Below are 24,712 nucleotides of genomic sequence, written 5' to 3' on the forward strand. Positions count from 1 at the left end.
GGGGAGGAGCTCTAGTTTGTGTGTGTTTCTAGTACAGTATATCGTATTTCTTGGTTTGGTTACTGTTCTCCGAAAAGGAAAGAAAGAAAAAGAAATGCATTTTGCAAAACACTATTGCATATTGGAGGATTTGATGTGTGTGTGTTGAGCATGTGCAAGTTTTTTTTTTTTTTGAGATGCACAGGAGTCCTGTTTGGTATTTTACTCAGAAAGAGTCAAAGCACATATTTTTTTAAAAATAACAGGAATTAGGGAATTGTAGAGTTGGCAGGGAGCCCGAGGGTCAACTTGTCCAACCCTCTGCAATGCAGGAAACTCAGATGAGCAGTTGGCGCTGTGGGTTAAAGCCTCAGCGCCTAGGACTTGCCGATCGAAAGGTCGGCGGTTCGAATCCCCGCGGCGGGGTGCGCTCCCGCTGCTCGGTCCCAGCGCCTGCCAACCTAGCAGTTCGAAAGCACCTCCGGGTGCAAGTAGATAAATAGGGACCGCTTACCAGCGGGAAGGTAAACGGCGTTTCCGTGTGCGGCTCTGGCTCTGGCTCTGGCCAGAGCAGCGATGTCACGCTGGCCACGTGACCCGGAAGTGTCTCCGGACAGCGCTGGCCCCTGGCCTCTTAAGTGAGATGGGCGCACAACCCCAGAGTCTGGCAAGACTGGCCCGTACGGGCAGGGGTACCTTTACCTTTACCTTTACCAGATGAGCAGCCATGACAGGTGGCCATCCAAACTCTGCCTAAAAACCTCCAAGGAAGGGAGAGTCCACAACCTCCTGAAGGGAGACCATTCCACTGTCTTAACAGCTCTTATTAAAATAGCATTAGCTTTTTTTTCCCTGCTGCTGCATCGCACTGTTCACTTCGGGTGTAAAAGTTGCAAAGGAAAATGCAAAGCCTTTTCCAGCTACGGTGCTGCAGCGATACCTAGGGCCTGAACAACAGCAGTTCATAATTCTGCTTTCTTTTTAGTCTGCCTTTTGCCCTGGTGACCAACATTCACTTTCCACACTGAGCCGCCAGTTCCTGCGTTCTCCAGTAGGCTGCCTCGTTTACTTGTCTTTCTGCTGCCCTACAAAAAGTGACTGGCTCACATGTTAACTCCTGTTCGTGCCTTACCTGCAGCTTGATACGCACTCCTCAAATACAGTACAGTGGTACCTCGGGTTACAGACGCTTCAGGTTACAGACTCCGCTAACGCAGAAATAGTACCTCGGGTTAAAAACTTTGCTTTAGGATGAGAATAGAAATCGTGCTCTGGCGGCACGGCAGCAGCGGGAAGCCCCATTAGCTAAAGTGGTACCTCAGGTTAAGAACAGTTTCAGGTTATGAACGGACCTCCAGAATGAATTAAGTTCTTAACCAGAGGTACCACTGTATGTTGAAATGAGCTTCTGTGATAAGTAAAACCCAGTGGCAGCTTTACAAGGAGTCGACAGGTGACAAAGAGGACTTGGCCTCTTGCAGTACACCTCCTGAAATTGCTGCTGCTGCTCAGAAAAAAACAAAAAACTGGGCACACTAATGTCAAACAAAGCTGTCAATAAATAAATTAAGAAATAAATGTGATCATGGTGCCAAAAGATTTTTTGCTGTTTAAAGCAAAACCTGTGGTTTTATGTTTGTGCAATCTATAGGAAAATGGAAAGATGGAGATCTGGACAATTCGATGACCCAGTGCTAGGGCTGACCCTTCCTTTACGCCGAGTGAAGCATATAGATGTCAAAGAACAGAACTGTGTGTGGCACTGCATCTTGCTAGCCTCTTGCCCTCAGATGAAGAGGAAGATGCTGTCCTTTCAAAATATGCAGCAAAAGGGGTTCCCAGTATAAGCAACTGAAAAACAAACTCACAGGAACCAAATAGCATATTATGAGAACAAGCAAAGACAAACAAAACGTATCAAGGTCACTAGATAATAAGAAACAAAGTACACCATATTCACCAAGATTATCCAAGGAGTCCACTACAAGCAGGTCACAAAGCAATTCTGCAGTGAATATGGAGCAAGAGTTTTAGGATTAAAACTTGTTTCATGCATCTTCAAGCAATCGAGAGTAGGCATGCATTTTGCCTAGGCCTACCTCAAATAAAACATCTGGCCCACAGAAACTGAACAGTCATGTAAAATGAGTTTATTTGATGTTGTTGTTGTTGTTTAGTCGTTTAGTCGTGTCCGACTCTTCGTGACCCCATGGACCAGAGAACGCCAGGCACTCCTGTCCTCCACTGCCCCCCGCAGCTTGGTCAGACTCATGCTGGTAACCTCGAAAACACTATCCAACCATCTCGTCCTCTGTCGCCCCCTTCTCCTTGTGCCCTCCATCTTTCCCAACATCAGGGTCTTCTCCAGGGAGTCTTCTCTTCTCATGAGGTGGCCAAAGTACTGGAGCCTCAGCTTCACAATCTGTCCTTCCAGTGAGCACTCAGGGCTGATTTCCTTCAGAATGGAGAGGTTTGATCTTCTTGCAGTCCATGGGACTCTCAAGAGTCTCCTCCAGCACCATAATTCAAAAGCATCAATTCTTCGGCGATCAGCCTTCTTTATGGTCCAGCTCTCACTTCCATACATCACTACTGGGAAAACCATAGCTTTAACTATACGGACCTTTGTTGGCAAGGTGATGTCTCTACTTCTCAAGATGCTGTCTAGGCCTGTCATTGCCCTTCTCCCAAGAAGCAGGCGTCTTTTAATTTCGTGGCTGCTGTCACCATCTGCAGTGATCATGGAGCCCAAGAAAGTAAAATCTCTCACTGCCTCCATTTCTTCCCCTTCTATTTGCCAGGAGGTGATGGGACCAGTAGCCATGATCTTCGTTTTTTTGATGTTGAGCTTCAGACCATATTTTGCACTCTCCTCTTTCACCCTCAATAAAAGGTTCTTTAATTCCTCCTCACTTTCTGCCATCAAGGTTGTGTCATCTGCATATCTGAGGTTGTTGATATTTCTTCCGGCAATCTTAATTCCGGCTAGGGATTCATCCAGCCCAGCCTTTCGCATGATGAATTCTGCATATAAGTTAAATAAGCAGGGAGACAAAATGCAGCCTTGTCGTACTCCTTTCCCAATTTTGAACCAGTCAGTTGTTCCATATCCAGTTCTAACTGTAGCTTCTTGTCCCACATAGAGATTTCTCAGGAGACAGATGAGGTGATCAGGCACTCCCATTTCTTTAAGAACTTGCCATAGTTTGCCATGGTCGACACAGTCAAAGGCTTTTGCATAGTCAATGAAGCAGAAGTAAATGTCTTTCTGGAACTCTCTAGCTTTCTCCATAATCCAGCGCATGTTTGCAATTTGGTCTCTGGTTCCTCTGCCTCTTCTAAATCCAGCTTGCACTTCTGGGAGTTCTCGGTCCACATACTGCTTGAGCCTTCCTTGTAGAATTTTAAGCATAACCTTGCTAGCGTGAGAAATTAGTGCAATTGTGCGATAGTTGGAGCATTCTTTGGCACTGCCCTTCTTTGGGATTGGGATGTAGACTGATCTTCTCCAATCTTCTGGCCACTGCTGAGTTTTCCAAACTTGCTGGCATATTGAGTGTAGCACCTTAACAGCATCATCTTTTAAAATTTTAAATAGTTCAGCTGGAATACCATCACTTCCACTGGCCTTGTTATTTGCAGTGCTTTCTAAAGCCCATTTGACTTCACTCTCCAGGATGTCTGGCTCAAGGTCAGCAACCACACTACCTGGGGTATATGAGACATCCGTTTCTTTCTGGTATAATTCCTCTGTGTATTCTTGCCACCTCTTCTTGATGTCTTCTGCTTCTGTTAGGTCCTTTCCATTTTTGTCCTTTATTATGGAAATCTTTGTACGAAATGTTCCTTTCATATCTCCAATTTTCTTGAACAGATCTCTGGTTCTTCCCATTCTATTGCTTTCCTCTATTTCTTTGCATTGCTTGTTTAAGAAGGTCTTCTTGTCTTTCCTTGCTATTCTTTGGAAATCTGCATTCAATTTCCTGTATGTTTCACGATCTCCCTTGCATTTTGCTTGCCTTCTCTCCCCCGCTATTTGTAAGGCCTCATTGGACAGCCACTTTGCTTTCTTGCATTTCCTTTTCATTGGGATGGTTTTCGTTGCTGCCTCCTGTATAATGTTACGAGCCTCCATCCATAGTTCTTCAGGCACTCTGTCCACCAAATCTAAATCCTTAAACCTGTTCCTCACTTCCACTGTGTATTCATAAGGGATTTGACTTAGATTGTATCTTACCGGCCCAGTGGTTTTTCCTACTTTCTTCAGTTTAAGCTTGAATTTTGCTATAAGAAGCTGATGATCTGAGCCACAGTCAGCTCCAGGTCTTGTTTTTGCTGACTGTATAGAGCTTCTCCATCTTTGGCTGCAGAGAATATAATCAATCTGATTTCGATGCTGCCCATCTGGTGATGTCCATGTGTAGAGTCGTCTCTTGTGTTGTTGGAAAAGCGTGTTTGTGATGACCAGCTTGTTCTCTTGACAGAACTCTATTAGCCTTTGCCCTGCTTCGTTTTGATCTCCAAGGCCAAACTTGCCAGTTGTTCCTTTTATCTCTTGACTCCCTACTTTAGCATTCCAATCCCCTATAATGAGAAGAACATCCTTCTTTGGTGTCACTTCTATAAGGTGTTGTAAGTCTTCATAGAATTGGTCAATTTCAGTTTCTTCAGCACCAGTAGTTGGTGCATAAACTTGGATTACTGTGATGTTAAAAGGTCTGCCTTGGATTCATATCGAGATTATTCTATCATTTTTGAGATTGCATCCCAGTACAGCTTTTGCCACTCTTTTGTTGATTATGAGGGCCACTCCATTTCTTTTACGGGTTTCTTGCCCACAGTAGTAGATATGATGGTCATCCGAACTGAATTCACCCATTCCCGTCCATTTTAGTTCACTGATGCCCAGGATGTCAATATTTATTCTTGCCATCTCATTTTTGACCACCTCCAACTTACCCATGTTCATGGTTCTTACATTCCAGGTTCCTATGCAATATTTTTCTTTACAGCATTGGACTTTCCTTTCGCTTCCAGGCATATCCGCAACTGAGCGTCCTTTCGGCTTTGGCCCAGCCGCTTCATCAGCTCTGGATCTACTTGTACTTGCCCTCCGCTCTTCCCCAGTAGCATGTTGGACGCCTTCCGACCTGAGGGGCTCATCTTCCAGCGACATAACTTTTATATGCCTGTTGTCTTTGTCCATGGAGTTTTCTTGGCAGGGATACTGGAGTGGCTTGCCGGTTCCTCCTCCAGGTGGATCACGTTTGGTCAAAACTCTCCACTATGACCTGTTCATCTTGGGTGCCCTGCTCGGCATAGTTCATAGCTTCTCTGAGTTCTTCAAGCCCCTTCGCCACGGCAAGGCAGTGATCCATGAAGGGGGTTTATTTGATATGTTTGCTTATTCTGCATTGTGTATTCTGTTTCTGTTCATTATGGAGAACCCAGGATCATCAGAGAACTTGCTGTACCCCATCTGACTTATGAGATTGCTCACAGCATTGTCCATATATTTTGAGGCTATTTTCACAGTCTTAAGAGCTAAAAGTTCCCTTTTGAAAATATGAAAGCTCATTATTTTCAGGCTGCTGAAGGTTGTGTCCCATCCCAAACTCTGCCCTCAAACAGGTCTAGCCTTAAATATGCCACCAGCTATAAATACCATCAGAGACTCCATTAGGCTACCCAGTTTGGTTGCCATACATTATGAACTGCTTAGGGACCACAAATCCCTAAAACGGATGGACTTGGAGCTGAGAGCTCCATTAATCTGTCTACCCTAATAAATGGGGAAATGCTATTAAGCATGTGCTACAAACATTCTGTCTTACACTCCAGTCCTATATATTATCAGAAATGGGGTCCCATTGATTAAATAGGTCTTACTCTTCAGTTAATTGCGTATGGGATTGCAGACCTAAACACACATTGTGGGCTGTATGGCTGTTTACTCTGTATCCATTGCACTCCCACTGCTGGTTTGGGAAGCAGGGCTACACACTTTGGCAACCGCAATCCGTATCTCTCCCTCATCCATCGTTTCGGTTCTTATGAAATGCTAAATTTGTATGCATTTTCCCCAACAACCAACGTTGACCTGAATTTACCTGCATTTCAGGCTGGTAATGCATGCCACAGTCTTTGGTTAGAAATATGGCAGAGTAATGCCTGCAGTGAACATTAATCTGAAATAAGCCCCTGTCTACTGATTCAGGGACTGCACTCGCGTCTGTCTGTAGAACTCTGGACTAAAACATGGCAGCCAGGGTGCTATGTGGCCCTCCTGGTCTCTTTATCTGGCTCCCAGGACCCACCCCAGGCCACAATCCTCCTCTTGAATTAATAATGCATCTTTCTTGCCTGAATGGAGGATGCTGTGTGTGCAGAAACCTCTGTGAGATAGCTTAGGCTGAGGGACTGTGACTGGACCAAGGTCACCCAGCAAGTTTTATGGCTGAGCAGTCTCTCAGGCCCACATCTGACCATCACCAGCTTTTCTCAACCTTGGGTCCCCAGATATTATTGAACTCCAACTCCCATCATTCCTGACCACTGGCCACGCTGGCTAAGAATGATGGGAGTTGTAGCACAACAACATTTAGGGACTCAAGGCTGAGAAAGGCTTCAATGGCTGATACACCGCACTGGCACATCATGGCGGCGGGAAAGAGCTAAACTCTTCCTCTTTGCTTCATGTTTCCCAAATGCCTGTTGGGAACCCTAAACCTGATATTTACGCTTGAAAGCTGCACATCAGTTGCATTTGCACGTTCTGTAGGGTGAGCAACAGAGAAGAGAAAAGGGGGATTGTAGGAAATGAATCAGGATATTTTATTTAAAATGCTTGGGACCCCAATGATCTGATGGACACAAACAGTTCTAGTTTGCTGAAAGACTTGCAGGATTTTGGCATTTTCTGACAAACTCTTTCAGCAAAATCTGTTGTTCCGTCTGAGTCAGAGGTTGCATCAGATAGAGCCTTTCAGTAACTGTTGAAGAGACCTTGCTCTGGGTGTTCCAAGCTGCTGCTGATAAGATTATTCAGGGCTACGAAAGACCTTGGGGACTTTGTGTGAAATCTGAAGCTTTGACTGAATTTAAAGATAGTGTGATAGACTGTGAAATCCGCTGTAGAAAAATGGCAAGCAGCCAGCTAAGAGACCACAGTTAAGATGGCCATGTGTACTTCTAGCCAAAGGAAAGCATTCTGTTGGTTTAAAGATAAAGAACCACGAGAGTATTGAGAGCAAGTGTGGTGTAGTGGTTAGAGTGCTGGACCCTGGGAGAGGAGGGTTCAAATCCCCACTCAACCATGAAACTTGCTGGGTGACCTTGGGCCTGCCATAGTTCTCATCCTGACCTGCTTTACAGGGTTGTTGTGAGAATAAAACAGAGGTGTGGGGGAGAGCCATTTGTGCCATCTTGAGGTCACTGGATTTTATATTTAAATAATAAAGAATAAAGGCAGACCCTCTAATTGTCCCTATTTTCCAGGGACAGTCCCAGATTTACAGAAGTTGTCCCAGTTTCTGATTTGATTCTAGAATGTCCTGCTTTTCCTTAGGACGTCTCTATTTTCATCAGAGAAATGTTGGAGGGTATGGAGTTTTGTGACCCCCGAGCCAAGGAGATAATTAACTATACAGCCTTTAGAAGACTTCTGAAGGCAGCCCTGTATAGGGAAGTTTTTTAATGTTTGATGTTTTATTATGCTTTTATATATGTTGGAAGCCACCCAGCATGGCTGGGGCAACCCAGTCAGATGGGTGGGATGTAGTAGTAGTAGTTGTTGTTTAGTCGTTTAGTTGAGTCCGACTCTTCGTGACCCCATGGACCAGAGCATGCCAGGCACTCCTGTCTTCCACTGCCTCCCGCAGTTTGGTCAAACTCATGCTGGTAGCTTCGAAGATAGTATCCAACCATCTCGTCCTCTGTCATCCCCTTCTCCTTGTGCCCTCCATCTTTCCCAACATCAGGGTCTTTTCCAGGGAGTCTTCTCTTCTCATGAGGTGGCCAAAGTATTGGAGCCTCAGCTTCGGGATCTGTCCTTCCAGTGAGCACTCAGGGCTGATTTCCTTAAGAATGGATAGGTTTGATCTTCTTGCAGTCCATGGGACTCTCAAGAGTCTCCTCCAGCACCATAATTCAAAAGCATCAATTCTTCGGTGATCAGCCTTCTTTATGGTCCAGCTCTCACTTCCATACATCACTACTGGGAAAACCATAGCTTTTACTATACGGACCTTGTAGTAGTAATAGTAGTAGTAGTAGTAGTAGTAATAATAATAATAATAGAATAGGATGTCCCTATTTTCACTGGAGAAATGTTGGAGGGTATGTAAAAGTAGATGCCATACTCTAAAATAACAGTAAGTTGCCCATCAATAGCTAGCACCTAACAGCAGACACTATAGTGAAATATATTTCTATGTATTTCTAATTGGGGAAGGAAATGAAGAACACATAACAATGTTTTTAAAGGGCAACAAATTGGAAGAAAACAGGGACTAATTTAAAAACGACAGTTACCGGAAAATAGGGAACATTCTTGATAGCTTTACAACCTGTTTAAAAAAACTACATTAAAAAATCAGATCGGAAGAATATTCAGAAAAATAGGGTGGGCCTTAAAAGTTAGATCTCAAATGTCAAATGCTGTGTATCAACCATTTATAATATCAGTTTTGTCCCAATGCCAGGAAAAAACCAACCAATCAATTTTATTGCACACAGCCTTTAAATACAAGATGAAACACCAACATCATACAAGTTGTAACCAGAAACAAATTGAAATATATGGGACACACACAGAAGAGAAAGCCAACCTGAAGTGCACTTAAACTGACACAAGCTTTGCAGCAAAAAACCACCCCCAAATAAATCTAGCAACTGCCTCCGTTATTGCTTGTAGTATCAGCCAGTAATTCAGCCAAATACCACTCAAAAGTCTTTCCTGGGTATTTTAGTAAGAAGTAAATAACCTGTTTCACTCATCTCTGAAAAAGTTACATACAAAATATAACTGGTATTGGCAGTTTTACTGCTCCATTCATTATGTATGTTTAGAGAAGTTTTTAATGTTTGATTGTTTGATTTGTGTTTTGATTGTTCTGTTGGGAGCCACCCAGAGTGGCTGGGGAAACCCAGCCAGATGGGTGGGGTATAAATTTTATATACCGTATATATATATATATATATATATATATATATATATATATATGTATGTATATGTATATATATATATAATTATTATTATTATTACCCCCCAACCCATCCAGTACAGCTGGAGGAAGGCAATTAGCCAGGAAATCAAGACTCTCAGAAATATAGGCGCCTCCAGCCGTCCTTTTTTGTTAGGTATTCATGATCATTTGTGCTCACGATTGGGCAATCATACGCCATCTTGCTTTCAGTACTGCTACGAGCAGATCCAGATTATTGAATTGGTATTTGTTTCTCTTGCACCTGGAAACCTGGCACGGGTGGCCTCTGAAGTGAAGACTGGTGCATTAGGGTGAATGAGGCATTGCCCCAGCAACCTCAGTCTGCCCTCAGAGAGCTCCCACTTAACTGTCTTCTAAATGACAAGCAGCCCAGTGGGTGGCTCTGCCTGTCGCTTCCTCTGGCTCCCCCTACTGTTGGCCTCCCTAACTGCTGCCCTAACCATTTTTATGGGTACCAGCCACTACTAGTGGCCAGTTCATTCTCCACATTAGGACCGAGATCTGGACTAACTTAAATCATGGCTCTGCTTCAGGCTCCATTGGTTCTTTCTTTCCTTTCTGAGGAAAGCAGAACTGTGCCGTAAGCTTCTTTAGAGCTCTGCTGCTGGTAGACTTCACAGAGCAGAGTCATTCATCAATCTAGATATAATTTCCCTCAGATATTTTCATTTGCGTGTTAACGACCAGATTGTTCCATAGCTTTGACTGATCTTACTTTGTCTAGAAATTCTGTTCTCTTTCTCAATGGCTGGCAGACGTCCATGTATGTTAATCCATTATCTCCCCTTCCAGAAGCAAGGTCAAAGATATATCTGCCAACCAAGACTGCTGCACTTTGCACAGATTTGAGAGACTTCTCTGGATGTGGTCCCCATTTAAGTCCAAGGGAGCTGTGCTTACATTCAGTGCCTGAGGGTTCTGTTACTGTGTCCTTTCTGACACTTGCTTATAATAATTATAATTTATTATTTATACCCTGCCCATCTGGCTGGGCTTCCCCAGCCACTCTGGGCGGCTTCCAACAAAATATTAAAATATAGTAGTGCATCAAACATTAAAAGCTTCCCTGAACAGGGCTGCCTTCAGATGTCTTCTAAAAGTCTGGTAGTTGTTGTTCTCTTTGACATCTGGTGAGAGGGTGTTCCACAGGGCAGGTGCCACTACCAAAAAGGCCCTCTGCCTGGTTCCCTGTAACTTGGCTTCTCGCAGTGAGGGAAACGCCAGAAGGCCCTCGTCGCTGGACCTCAGTGTCCAGGTAGAACGATGAGGGTGGAGACGCTCCTTCATGTTATTGATCTGCCCTGGGGAATATATGGGGAGATGTTCTTCTGGATTTATTCAGAAATTTCCTCTCTCTTCCTCCTCTACATGTGGCATATTTGCAAATAACTGTTGAAGTCGATGGAAATTCCTGTGTGCAATGCAGTCAATCATGACCACTCCCTCTCTATCCAGTAGCAATTCCTAGGCTGCAATTCCTAGGTAGCAATTCCTAGGTAGCAATTCCTAGGCTGCTTTAGAATAATGGTGCGGATGCAACCACATGTTGTCTTGTTTTGTTTACCATCCTGCTTTGCTTTTCAGTTTCACAGAGGTATTTGGTTGACCACAGCTGGAGCAAAACGTACCCTTGATCTAGCCCAGGGATGTCCAACAAGTATAGAATCATAGAATCATAGAGTTGGAAGAGACCACAAGGGCCATCGAGTCCAACCCCCTGCCAAGCAGGAAACACCATCAGAGCACTCCTGACATATGGTTGTCAAGCCTCTGCTTAAAGACCTCCAAAGAAGGAGACTCCACCACACTCCTTGGCAGCAAATTCCACTGTCGAACAGCTCTTACTGTCGAACAGCTCTTACTGTCAGGAAGTTCTTCCTAATGTTTAGGTGGCATCTTCTTTCTTGTAGTTTGGAACCATTGCTCCGTGTCCGCTTCTCTGGAGCAGCAGAAAACAACCTTTCTCCCTCCTCTATGTGACATCCTTTTATATATTTGAACATGGCTATCATATCACCCCTTAACCTCCTCTTCTCGTGATCTACTGGTAGATCGCGGGGTGTCCGTGGTAGATTACTGGACCCTCCCCCCACCCAAAAAAGCTCAACAGCTTAACAACTTTGGTTCCCTTGAAAGTTGGACATGCCTGATCTAGCCTATGCAATAAGGACAGCCCTATCATTAACCAAAGTGAGGCAGCCGCCTCAGGCAGCAGATGTTAAGAGGGAAGCAGCAAGGGCAGCTCCCACCCTCCCGAGTTGGCAGCCCTACTGTGGCAGTGCTTGCACAGCGCGCACCTGAGCTGACTAGCTGTCCTGCCTAGTAGCCTTCTGAAGTGTCACAGACAGTGCCCCTGAGCGAGCAGGCAGAGATAAGCAGGCTTGGCATATGTGCAAAATTTGCTCTGCTCAATGGACACCCACTGCCGTAGGCCAGCGTTTGTTTGAGCAGGCCAACAGGGTGGGCATTGAAGAGTTGGAGGACAGAACCATAGACTCAGCTATACAGCTGCAAATAAAACATTTTAAGTCAGGCACCCCCAAACTCGGCCCTCCAGATGTTTTGGGACTACAACGCCCATCATCCCTAGCTAACAGGACCAGTGGTCAGGGATGATGGGAATTGTAGTCACAAAACATCTGGAGGGCCCAGTTTGGGGGTGCCTTTTTAAAGTGTTTTAAGTGCAATATACAATATGACACTAGATGGCGATGGTGAGCCTTATGGAAAATTCAGTGATTTTTTAAAAACGCTTTAAAAAAAAAAGCATTTTCAGAACGGTTTTTATATGTTTGTGGATTCCACTTGTGTGTGCCCTCAGCTCCCTCAGCTCGCCTGCCAGTCCAGTTGGCTTTTTCAGGCATGATCTTATCCTTTGCACCAAAATATCTTACGCTACCCCTGACTCAAAGGCTGTGCATGCACCATAAACGTAAAACACATGACCCCCCCCAAAAAAAAATCCTGTAGTTTGTTGAAGATGCTGGGAATGAAAACCTCTGTGTGTGCTGCACTTCAGTTCCTAGAATGATTTTGGGGGCAAGCCATGTGCTTTAGATGTGTTTTGAACACCACTTAAATAATGAATATTTACAAACCACCGAATTTAAAGCACCAACCGCTTTTCATTCTCGTTTCTTTTGGCAATTGTTTTATACATACATTTGACTGTGGTGTGCAGCAGAACCTTCTGTAGATCTACGAAAATAAATAAAAACTATAGATTGATATTACTGCATGTATCTTCTGAAGGTTCCCTCATGCAGGTAGCTCCCTCAACAACAAAGAGTTGAGGTTTATTGCAGAAGGCCCAAACCAGTACAGTGGTACCTCAGGTCCCAGCTCACAGAGGACCAACGCTAGGCTGTAGTAATGTACAAAAGTCTTTATTGAAGTTCAGTTTCCATTTCAAAGCCACAGCGTGCAGCCCTACGTCTTAAACCCTAGATCGGCGAAGTCCCGTCTGAGTCTCCTCCCCTATGACATCAGTTTAAGATCCTAGCCCGGCTCCACCTTTTACGCTGCTCTCTCCTCCTCTGGGTCCTCCTGCCCGCTGGGGCATTGCCCTTTCTGGACTCTTCCGACGCTGAGTCGCTTAGCTCCTCCCCCTGCCTCCGGTGGGCTTTAGGACCCGGTTCCCAATCCTCATTCTCTGCTGTCCCGCGCTCCTGTACATTTGAACTTGCCTCTCGCGCCAGCCCAGTGACCTTTCTCCTAACCGTTACACTACTTCGGTCACTGCTTCCCTCTTCCGGGACACTGGCCGGATCTGACCTCTCCTCCGTTGTCCGACTTTCTGATGGAGGCGTGGTCAGCCCTGCCTTATCTTCTCTCCCTGGTGGGGAATGCACTGGCCCCAATCCTTGGGACTCTTCCCCCCCACTCTGCTCTGGTGGGGAAGCTGGTCCTGATTTCCAGCTACTGCTCTGGGAGTCCCTGCTGCCCCCTTGCTCCTGGGGCATTCCCCTTGGGAACCCCCTACCCCTGGCCACTGGCACCCCCTTCTGTGAATCTTCCGATTCGCTGGAGAGGCTCATGGAATCCCTCGGTCCACTGTCCTCTTCTCCTACGCTCCCCTCGGATTCTTCCCCTTCGCTCTCCATCTCCTCTCTTCCCTGTGCCTCTGCTCCTGAGCCCCTGACACATACGCTTCAGGTTACAGACTCTGCTAACCCAGAAATAGTACCTCGGGTTAAGAACTTTGTTTCAGGATGAGAACAGAAATCTCGCAGCAGCAGGAGGCCCCATTAGCTAAAGTGGTACCTCAGGTTAAGAACAGTTTCAGGTTAAGAATGGACCTCCAGAACTAATTAAGTTTTTAGCCCGAGTTACCACTGTATTTGACCTTGACTTGTTGCTAAGATCCATTTGGCAGAAACAATCCATGCATCCACATTGTATCACCCCTTGCCTCCCACCCACCTCCTGCTGCAAGGAGGGTTTTGGGGTTTTTTTGTGGTGAAAAATCTGCTGACATTGTTAAAGAAATTGAGAAGAGCTCTTGTAGCTTGTGCCATTCCTTACTTCCAGTTTATAGTCTGGGAACTTCATTTCCACAACAAAAGGGCTAAATCCTTCCCTTCAAATATGTGGCTGTTTCACGCTGTCCTTAAGTGTTTTGCATCATAATTGCATTTGTGTACTTGGTGGGCCTTTCCATTAGCTCCGGACTATGTGGGGTGCCCCATGAAAAGGACAAATGTGCAACAAGTTACTCTAATTTCTTTTGTAGCCTTGCAATTTGCAAGACTGCAAGGCTTGGGAGAAAATGGGGGGGGGGTTGACCTAGTTTACCTAGCCTAGGTAAAGGTAAAGGTACCCCTGCCCGTACGGGCCAGTCTTGACAGACTCTGCGGTTGTGCGCCCATCTCACTTAAGAGGCCAGGGGCCAGCGCTGTCCGGAGACACTTCCGGGTCATGTGGCCAGCGTGACATCGCTGCTCTGGCGAGCCAGAGCCGCACACGGAAACGCCGTTTACCTTCCCGCTGGTAAGCGGTCCCTATTTATCTACTTGCACCCGGAGGTGCTTTCGAACTGCTAGGTTGGCAGGCGCTGGGACCGAGCAGCGGGAGCGCACCCCGCCGCAGGGATTCGAACCGCCGACCTTTCGATCGGTCACCTGCGTCATTTACCTAGCCTAAATAATGGCAAATAAGGAGAGAATCCTAATCTGTTCACCATTTCTGCTTAATGGAGGACTTATTTGCTTAAGTCCCACAGCTATTTACACTCCCTTGTGTAAACTCCCTTCCTCTTTTGAGGAGTCGTAGACCAAGTCACACGACCAAACAGCAGCCTGTTGGTTATCACACAGAAGATGGAACACAGAAGATGGAACACAGGGACCTTTAGAGGCCCTAAGCACTTAAAAGATTTTGGTGCCCTCATATATATCTAATTCAAAATATAACCAATAATAAAAAATAAAATAACATTTTGATTTTTGTTATGAAATAAAATGTACAGGAAGACGGAAAAGAATGTTTCTTCCACTTTATTTATATTTGAAAGAATATAAATGTTTTTTCTCCTGTTTTTTCTAACTGCAAAGTCTTTGATCAGATCCTCCAGACTAATTTTACGTAACACATTTGTTTCTATACATAGTACGAGAGAAGGCATCTAGCCTGCCTTGATGCATTGTTCGGTTGCTCAGCTGAGCAATTTGCGACCATTAATGTTAAAAATCTGGCAATGGACATTTTCTGTGGGGGACACGCTTCCTTTGATGCCTTAAGCACATGCTTATTTTGCCTAATGGTTAATGCAGCTCTGATGGAGTCTGTTGCTCTCAATGAGTGGAAGTTGCAGAGAAGTAGATTTTGACTAAAAAGCAGGGGGAAATTGATTTTATTTATTAATTTAGGGCATTTGTAATCTACCTTTCTTCTCTCTGAGGAGTTCAAGGTCGTGTCCATGGTTCTCCCCTTCCAAATGTAATCCTCACAAAAACCCTAGGAGGTTAGTTAGGCTGAGAGGCAGTGAATGGCCCAAGACCACCCAGTGAGCTTCATGGCTGAGTGGGGATTTGAACCCTGGGCTCCCAGGCCCTAGTCTGAAACTCTAACCACTGTACCACACTGTTGTTGTTGTTTTGTTCAAAGCAGTGGTTCCCAAGCACCCGTCCACATGGACCACTCGGAAGATGGCTGAGAGTCCCGGTGGCAACTGTAATACACTGCACTAGATGGTGTATGATTTTGAATTGTATTTTTATTACTTCTTTTATTTCTTGTATATTGCATTGCCATCTCAGGCCCACAGAATGCAAATTGTAATGCAATATGAGAAATGCAAAAAGAGATAAAGACACGATTAATATGAATATTTAATGCTGTGGACATGGCATCTCCTGTCTTCCACCACAGATCCACCGCAGACCACATGGGTGAAGATCATGGACCACTGGTGGTTCATGGATCACCGTGTGGAAATCCCTACTTCAGAGCAGCCGCCTCCTGTGCTTCAGCCAAAAAGGCTCCCAGAGCAGCTTACCTTCAATCAATTAAAAGGAGTTCCCACCTGCAGGTTTACAGCATAAAAGGAAAAAGGGACAGGGAGGAAAGAGGGGAGGGAATGAGAACTTAAGCAGTGCTTGTAGAGTGGGTTTTTTTACTTTAATAACTTGCATTATTTAATAATAAAACTATGAATAAAAGCTATTATTTAATAGCAACAAAACACAATTACACTAATACCTTTCCTTGTAATTTTGATTATATAGTTTTAATTCTATTACCGTTCAAGTGTTTTTCAATGATTTCTCCCCTTCAGTTTTGAGCGGCTCTTAATTTTTATCGGTAAGCTGCCTTGAGTCCCGGAAAGCAGAGTATTAATAAGGATATAACAACCTATTAATATATAATTATAACAAAGTATTAATAAGGATATAACAACCACCACCACAGTTATTATTGCATCGAAACTAAAAACCGTTCCGATGCACGAAGTGGTGTTATTTCTACATTTCCTCAGCTGCGCATCTCCTTCAAGCAGAACCCGGACCGGGCCAGGGGTCGGTTCCCAAGCGTGAGAAACGCCTCTCCACTCCCCTCTCCTCTCCCACTTTCTTTGGAATGACATCGGGGGTGGGAGGAGGTGAAGATGTTTTGTTTTTCCCCCTGAAGAAAAGGAGCCAGGGGCTAGGAAACAAAAGGCCTGGCCTGGGAGGAGGAGGAGGAGGAAGAGGAGAGGAGAGCGCTTGTTGTTGGAGTGAGGCTGGCAGCAGAGATCTGCGCTCCAGCTCTCCAATTCCCCGCATCCTTGCCCGACGACCGGGCCGGCCTGATGGATCCCACCAGGACGAGCGCCGAGCAGGCTGCCTGCGAGGAAGCTTTTTGCAGCTCGCTGCTGGACGACATCAAGCAGAGGCTGCTGCACGCCTTCCGGGGACCAGGGGGAGCCGCCGCGCCCCAGCAGCTGCTGATGCCGTCCAGGCCCCCGGCGCCTTGCAAAGGCAGAGGCGTCGAAGTGGCCCGGGAGGAAGCGCGCAGGGCGCACGTCGAGGGCGCTATTGCCTGGCTCCGGGTGGAACTGGTGAGTGATTGGGGGGCGGGTTATTCTAGAGATATTTTATTAGATATTTAGGTATACTTCGCCTTACCCCACCCCCTAGGACGCGGGTGGCACTGTGGGTTAAACCACAGAGCCTAGGGATTGTTGATCAGAAGGTTGGTGGTTCCACTCCCCGCGACTGGGTGAGCTCCCTCCCGTTGCTCGGTCCCAGCTCCTGCCAACCTAGCAGTTTGAAAGCACGTCAAAGTTGCAAGCAGATAAATAGGTACCGCTCCTGCGGGAAGGTAAACGGTGTTTCCGTGTGCTGCTTTGGTTCCCTCGGCCAATAAAGCGAGATGAGCGCCGCAACTCCAGAGTCAGTCAGGACTGGACCTAATGGTCAGGGGTCCCTTTACCCCACCCCCAAGCGGCTTACAGATGAAAAGAAGAATTGCAAAAGGCATAGAACTGGAGATTTGGAAGGAATGGGAGGCGGGTTTCCAACTAATCCAAGCCCCTTGCCATGCAGAAATCTCAACTAGCTCATATCTGACAGATGGCCACCCAACCATAGCTGTCAATGTTTTCCCTTTTTTTAAGGGAAATTCCCTTATTCCGAATAGGATTCCTTGCAAGAAAAGGGAAAAGTTGACAGCTATGCACCCAACCTCTGCTTGATAACCTCCAAGGAAGGAGAGTCCATCGCCTCTAGTGGGAGTCTGTTCCGCAGTCAAACAGCTCTTACCACCAGAAAGTTATTCCTGATGTTCAGTCGGAATCTCCTTCTGTGTGGCTTGAAGCCATCAGTTCAGAGCAGAAGGAAACAAGTTTGCTCCGTCCTCCATGGGACCAGGGTTCAAATCCAGACTTGGCCATGAAGCTCACTGAGTGGCCAGGGGCTGGTCGCTGCCTCTCAGCCTAATCTACCTCGCAGGGTTGGGGTGGGGTTTAAATGAGGAGGAGGAGAACCACATAAGCCGCCTTGAGCTCCTTAGAGAGAAAGGAAGGGTATAAATGCAATAAATGATAACCAGTTTAGGGAGAGCAGGAGCAAAGTCTGCAGATCATAGAAGGATTAGAGCTGCAACTCACCAGTACAGGGACTTGCCTTGATGAGGATCAGGCAGTGTGTATGTTAACAATTGTGGGTTAAAGCCTCAGCGCCTAGGACTTGCCGATCGAAAGGTCGGCAGTTCGAATCCCTGCGGCGGGGTGCGCTCCCGCTACTCGGTCCCAGCGCCTGCCAACCTAGCAGTTCGAAAGCACCTCTGGGTGCAAGTAGATAAATAGGGACCGCTTACCAGCGGGAAGGTAAACGGCGTTTCCGTGTGCGACTCTGGCTCGCCAGAGCAGCGATGTCACGCTGGCCACGTGACCCGGAAGTGTCTCCGGACAGCGCTGGCCCCTGGCCTCTTAAGTGAGATGGGCGCACAACCCCAGAGTCTGTCAAGACTGGCCCGTATGGGCAGGGGTACCTTTACCTTTACCTTTATGTTAACAATTGGAGACATTAATGCTGGAAATGGAAGAGCAGAGAGTGCTCTCCTGCTTGAATCCTACTTGTGAGTTTTTTTAAATAGTTAACTTCACTGACACAGGTGTTTTTATTGCTGACCTACTCCTGGTTCCGGCTCGCGACACTTGTTCTCTCCATGTGAGCAGGAGCTCAAAAACGGTGGAGTTACCAATCATAGAATAGAATCCTAGAATTGTGGAGTTCGAAGGGACCCCCGGAGGCATCTAGTCCAACCCCCAGGTATCTCAGCTGAAGCATCCATGACAGATAGCCGCCCAACCCCTGCTTTTAAAAAAAAATATCAGCCAGAACTTGCCATTGTCCATATGTAGAAGCCATGCAGATAGATGATCATCCGAACATCTGCAGACGACAGCTGGGTGGCGCTGATGGGAGTTGTAGTCCAAAATATTTGCATCAGTTTGGCAAATGTTAGCATGGGGCTTCTGTTGCTCTGTAATGAGGAAAATCTGCCCTGCCCCTGATCAGGAGCCCCCCCCTTTTTTTAACCTACTCCAACTACATGCAGTCCAGGAATGGATTTGGACACTGACACAATGCCAGGGCTAAGCGCTGGCACTAATTAAGCCCTTCTGGATGGTGATCGCCTGCTAAAAAGTAATTATCGTCTTTTTGTTCTTTGCAGTTGGAGATGAAGTCCCAGAACCACAAGCTTGCCAAAACTTTGCTGGATTTAAGCATGGAAATACAGAGGCTGAGAAACGAAGCTGACGTGCCAACTGCTCTAGAATCAAAGGCCCCGGGCTTTGCTGCAAGCTCAGAATAACGGAGCTGCTGCGTTTCAGGGAGGAAGCCAGAAGACACAGCACACAATCCCATCAGCAAGGCTGGCAAAATTGGAAGATTATGTTGCACAGTTAGGTCCGAATTGGTCGGGGAACATGGCTTGAATATTAATGAGAACTCCCGTTAACTTGGCTGGAGAAGGAATCTTAGTTATTATATGAGAATTCAATGCCTCCTTTGGAGTAGAGGAAAGAATGAGACACCTCCAAAGAATGGAATGTCTGCTTTACTTTGCAAATGATTGCTGCCTGTTTAATCTGCTTAGTTCAGAACAAGCGCCACTCTTCAGGTCACTAAAAAGATGGGAGGGCAACACACACACACACAGAGAGAGAGAGAGAGAGAGAGAGAGAGAGAGAGAGAGAGAGAGAAATGCAGTGGTTTGGCAGTTATCTGGATCCTCCATTACGAAAGAGTGAATGAACGATGTCTGTTCCAGACCAAACATTCAGGGCAGTCCCAGACTGCCACTACTAACTTTAGTGGGATTCAGGCACACGCTGACAAATTCAGGTTGTGCAATCCAAGACGGTTTAGCACTCTTGTGCAACAAGCCCACTTCTCCTGCAAAAGACTGAACCGCCTGCAATAAGGAAAGTGATGGGGGGGGGCAATGCACAGGGAAGCATGGGGTCTCATTGGCTTGATGCAGTGCCTTCTGAGCTACCTGAAAGCAAATGTTCAATAAATAGCTGACCTTGTCTAATATCCCTGCAAACTTTATGCAAGCAAATGGGGTGAGCTGTTTTTTAAAAAGGGTTCTCTAGAGTATCTCACTGTGAAAGCAGGGCACAACTATGATTGTCTCGGTTTTTTATCCAAAAGGCAAAATGTAGCCGGGGGGGGGGGGAACTACTACAAAACTAACGAAGCTTCCCCACCCCCTCATAATTTTTATTAGTTTTCAAACAATTCAACAAATTTAATTCAATTTCAGTACACTATTCCCACTCTGGGTGGCTCCCAACAAAATATTAAAAACACAATAAAACATTAAACACTTCCCTGTACAGGGCTGCCTTCAGATGTCTTCTCAGTAAACACAAACGTGTGTCTTTGACTCCATGTCTGGCAAAAGCACACATGAAAGTGTGGCCCTGATTTGACGAGCAAAGGGGGACATGCATGTGGTGTGCTTGTGTAAAACTCCAACTCCTATTGGCCTCCCCACAGCCTGCTCCTGACATCACTGTACCGATCAGCTGAGATCTGACAGCAGCTGAACTGGCGAGGGCCGTAGCTTAGTGGTAGAGCTCTTGCCCAGCATGCGGAAGGTCCCAGGTTCAATCCCCGATGTCTCCAGGTAGGACTGCCTGAATCCCTGCAGAATCACTGCCAGTCTGTGTCTACAGTACTGAGCTAGGTGGGCGTGGTTGGGATAACGCTTACAGTCCAGTTAAAAAATTGCAGGGGGAGATGTGAGTAGTTTAAATCACAAAACCATAGAGTTGGAAGGAATCCTTTGCCCAGCACAGAACTCAAACCCATGACCCTGAGATTAATAAGAGTCTCATGCTCTGCCAACTAAGCTATCACAGCTTATGAGTGTCAAGCCTAATGAGCAGAGCAGCTCATTCCCAGCGGTCCTAAGCCCATGAAAATCAGTTGCCAAGATTGAAAGTCCCCGCCTCCTTTACAGCCATCTAAGTCCCATCTCCAGAGCATTTTCCAAGCAATCAGAAACTGTGCCTGCTTGCAGCCAATATCTCCTCCGCTCTTTTCACGCCTCTCCTGGTTCTGGGAGACAGGGGGAAGGGGAGATTGTCACAGCAGGAGACACCCTGCGTTGAAAAACTAATGCAGATGAAGCCCTTAATGAAGAAAATATGAAAAACAGCAGGTAAAAATAGATATCTTCCTTCCTTTTCTTTTTTGAAAAAAACAATAAGTGGATATATACAATGACTGTGCCCTCTTTACCTGAAAGGCACCAACCCCTGAAGAAAATGCTTTTTGTTCAGAGACGGCAGCGCGCAAAACCCACAGGGTGGTTGGTGCCGTTTTCCGTGCGTAAACGGTAAAATATGTGCGCAGACAAACTTTTTAATTAAAATATTTCTCTCACCCTACGGCTGGTGGCAGAAGTAAGGGTGACAAATGACGACATTTGCAACAACAAGCTGTTAGGGTCCTAAACGCCGCGGATTACAAAGCAGCATTAAATCTCTGCGAAAACCAGCTTACAGTCACCTACACAGGGATTATACATAAATGATACTTTTTTAAAAAAATAATAATAATGCTGCCACCAAGTTCAAAAATGCCGTGATTATGAGGCCAGCAAGCCTTGCAGTTACCCATACACTTATACATGCTGGGAGCTTGAAATAATACTGCTTATAAATATTGCAGGCAGTAATCCAGAAATAAGCTTTGCTAGCTAGCCCATTATATCCAGATTTCGTACAATGTGCAAAGTTCACAGGAGACGAGGCTGCTTTGCATACCAGTATTTAAGGTATTCCGAGCTGTGTGATGCTTCCAGCGAGTGAAAGGACCAGCTCCACACAGGGTAGGTGTAGCGAACCTTTCTCCATCCAGATGTTGCAGAACTACATCTCCCATCTGCCCCAGCAAGCATGGACAATGGTCAGGGATGATGGGAGTTGTAGCTCAGCAACGTGCTGGCGATCCAAAGGGTCAGATCCAACTAAGTCCTACTCAGAGTTGGCCCACTAAAATTAATGGAGCTAAGCTAGTCGTGAAGGGACGCGGGTGTTAAACCACAGAGCCTAGGACTTGCTGATCAGAAGGTCGGCGGTTCGAATCCCCGCGACGGGGTGAGCTCCTGTTTCTTGGTCCCTGCTCCTGTCAACCTAGCAGTTCGAAAGCACCTCAAAGTGCAAGTAGATAAATAGGTACCGCTTCAGCGGGACGGTAAATGGCGTTTCCGTGCGCTGCTCTGGTTCGCCAGAAGTGGCTTAGTCATGCTGGTCACATGACCCAGAAGCTGTACGCCGGCTGCCTCGGCCAGTAAAGCGAGATGAGCACCGCAACCCCAGAGTTACTCACGACTGGACCTAACGGTAAGCGGTCCCTTTACCTTTTTAAGCTAGGCGTGAGCATTACTTTTGATGGGTCTACTCTGAGATGGGCCAGTTTTGGGCCAAAATGTCTTGGGCTGGCCCTGAGCAAGCTCACCCCCACCCTGGCTTTCTTTGTTTGCAAAGCAGGTATGTGCAGACTTATATGCAGAACCACACCAGCGTAGCTTATTTACTCCATTTACTCTACCTTTTTGCTCCCTCCCAAAATTATGCCCTCCCAAAAGGGAACCTGAGGCAGCTAACAATTATAATCCCGCCCTATACAGAGAACACTTAATGCATCAACAGGATAAAAAGACAACGGTTAATACCTGCTGTATAAAACATCACCCAAACGCCTGGACAGTTGTTAATATTTGGGTGGGGTATGTGTGTTGCATTTGAGTTCCCCAGAGACTTTCCCCATATAAATGGAAGAAATGAAATAAAGAAATTGATTAATAAAATGTTGTGAGGATAGTGATTTGGGAAAATCGAAAAAGAAGGGAGCAGTCCAGTAGACCCACTGAAATTAATAGGCACAACTAACTTAGGTTTATTGATTTCGGTGGGTCTACTCTGCATAGGGCTTAGTTGGCTCCAGCTCGGAATCTTCTGAAGTAGCCAACATTTCCAAGGTTCATCCTTCTGAACAGCAGGCATGCCGCCCATCAATTTGATTGGCAGGACAGCATTGGCAGGAGAGGGACCAGAAAGCTATAACGATCTCTACTTCAGCAGAGCTGTAAAAACCAAGCCAGAATTTATGGCACCACTGAAATATTTCCGTCTGCTGCTGTGGAGGTTATTAACTAAAAACAATTCCTCACTGGAGATTTATTTGGCTAAAAACGCGCTGAAATTATTTGCATCAATGAACTGCAATGTCGGTAAATACTACAGGAGGGAATTCAAAACTGAGACAGCCAACTAGCTAGATGAAATGCTTCTCTTTCTTAATATATTGCTTTTTTAAAAAAATCCACCCAGAAATAGAATTTAAATCTTATAGAAGCACACACATTCTCCACACAGACACACCTTGATTCTGAACACAGTAGCACAGCTCAGCCACGTGATTTTAACATTCTCTTTCTCTCTTGCACACAAATGCTAATTAACCCAACATACCACTTTGCAAAGAAGCAAACTATAATTTCCCATTATATTGTCTTCATTCAGAAATATATATCACTTTTTTTCAAACTCCTACAATAAATAAATACTATCCACAACAGTCATTCTAATCACCTTGCTTCCTAAGGCCCCTCTAGACATTTTTACATGATAAGTCATCGTTTAGACGTGATGATTTGCGTTCATGATGATATTGAGCTGGTTAAACACAGTCCCACTTCTGATGTGGTTTGCACCGGTCACATTTTATACCACAAATGTTCCCACTTGTGTCCTTCGTTCTGCTTTCACTGCACTATAGTGCAAGAGGGTCCCGCCAGGCGCCATAATGCAACAACACTGGGGAAACTAATGAAACAGAATAATGTACGGACACTCCAATAGCAAACCACCATCAGTGACACATTCACACCATACTTTTAAAGTACTATGACACCACCTTGAACAGTCATGGCTTCCTCCAAATCATTATGGGAGCTGCAGTTTATTATGGGTGCAGAGAGTTGTTTGGAGAGCCCTATTCCCCTCCTAGATTTACAGTCCCTAGAGTCCCCTGGTGTGGGATGTGAAACACAAGAGCAATCTGTTGATTTTGCAGAGTCCCAAGCACAGCGGAATGATGAGGAGTACGTGCCACATACTCTATATTACTTTATTTACACTTCAAAGCTGGTAGATTACAGAAAAACATCTTGCCTCTGCCGGAGCAGAGAAAGCATCCTCTCTCCTCTGAAGCACGGAGAGAACACTGTGAGAACAGTGAAAAACAGGAAACCAGTGTACGTCACATCCAGTCTCCTTTCCCGTGAGAAACTCCAACAGCAATTGACTGTGGAATGTAAACACCTGTCTCGTGACAAGCACTTTCGCTGCACAGTGAAGAGAGCAGAAACCAACATCCTCCCACTTTCTGTGAACATCACTGGGCAGCGTGTTCGTACAATATCAGTACAAACCCAACTTCTGCACATAGGTACAGTGTTGATCCCTTGATACAATCTTGGACAATACATCAGCAGGAATTTCATTACCTGGCATATAGGACACCGTTACGAGTTCCTTCTGAATACGTTCCCTAGCATGTTGCAACTTCAATTGCAAGTGCTTCGTGCTTTGCTTACAACCTTCAGAATTCAGCAAAGCCAAACATGCTTTGTTGTCCTGGTAAACCTGGATTGGACATTTGACAGGAATTTTCATGTCTTTGCACAATTGTAACAACCATTCACAATCTTTGAGTGAATAAGACAGTGCATTCAGTTCAGCTTCACAAGTACTTAAGCTAACTGTTGTTTGCTTCTTGCATGACCAATCAAATAGACCCTGATTGTACATGTAGCAAACTCCAGACGTGCTTTTCCTGTCTGTAGTGTCACTTCCAAAACTTGCATCTGCAAATATCTCAAGACCACCAGACTTCTGATTGTTAAATCTCAGTCTGTAATGCACAGTGCCTTTCAAATAGCGCGCTATGCGTTTCAGAGCTTTCCAATCCTTAACAGTAGGATTGTTGACTTGTCTGCTT

The 24,712-nt window shown here is 45.7% G+C and overlaps 1 protein-coding gene and 1 long non-coding RNA gene across 2 annotated transcripts in view; both read left to right on the forward strand.

Annotated features, from left to right (window-relative positions):
* Nucleotides 1-20,084, forward strand: part of LOC307220591 — a 360,378-nt gene extending 340,294 nt beyond the window's left edge. The window contains exon 2 of the long non-coding RNA XR_013840961.1: nt 19,395-20,084. This is a non-coding gene — a long non-coding RNA (uncharacterized lncRNA). The remainder of the gene's footprint in view (nt 1-19,394) is intronic.
* Nucleotides 16,304-19,379, forward strand: AARD (alanine and arginine rich domain containing protein). The gene is made up of 2 exons (XM_079984565.1): nt 16,304-16,743; nt 18,864-19,379. Exons 1-2 carry the CDS (start codon nt 16,495-16,497, stop codon nt 19,002-19,004), a joined length of 390 nt encoding a protein of 129 aa, XP_079840691.1. The 5' UTR covers nt 16,304-16,494; the 3' UTR covers nt 19,005-19,379.
* Nucleotides 20,085-24,712: the final 4,628 nt, after the last annotated feature.

This window comes from Podarcis cretensis (genome assembly GCF_951804945.1).
Source record: "Podarcis cretensis genome assembly, chromosome: 7".
Lineage (NCBI taxonomy): Eukaryota > Metazoa > Chordata > Lepidosauria > Squamata > Lacertidae > Podarcis > Podarcis cretensis.

What these genes read in the sequence shown, in the direction of transcription:
- AARD (XM_079984565.1), top strand. Translation starts at nt 16,495, where the DNA reads ATGGATCCCACCAGGACGAGCGCCGAGCAGGCTGCCTGCGAGGAAGCT. An exon ending in CCTGGCTCCGGGTGGAACTG is followed by an intron (nt 16,744 to 18,863) that starts GTGAGTGATTGG and finishes TGTTCTTTGCAG; the next exon opens with TTGGAGATGAAGTCCCAGAA.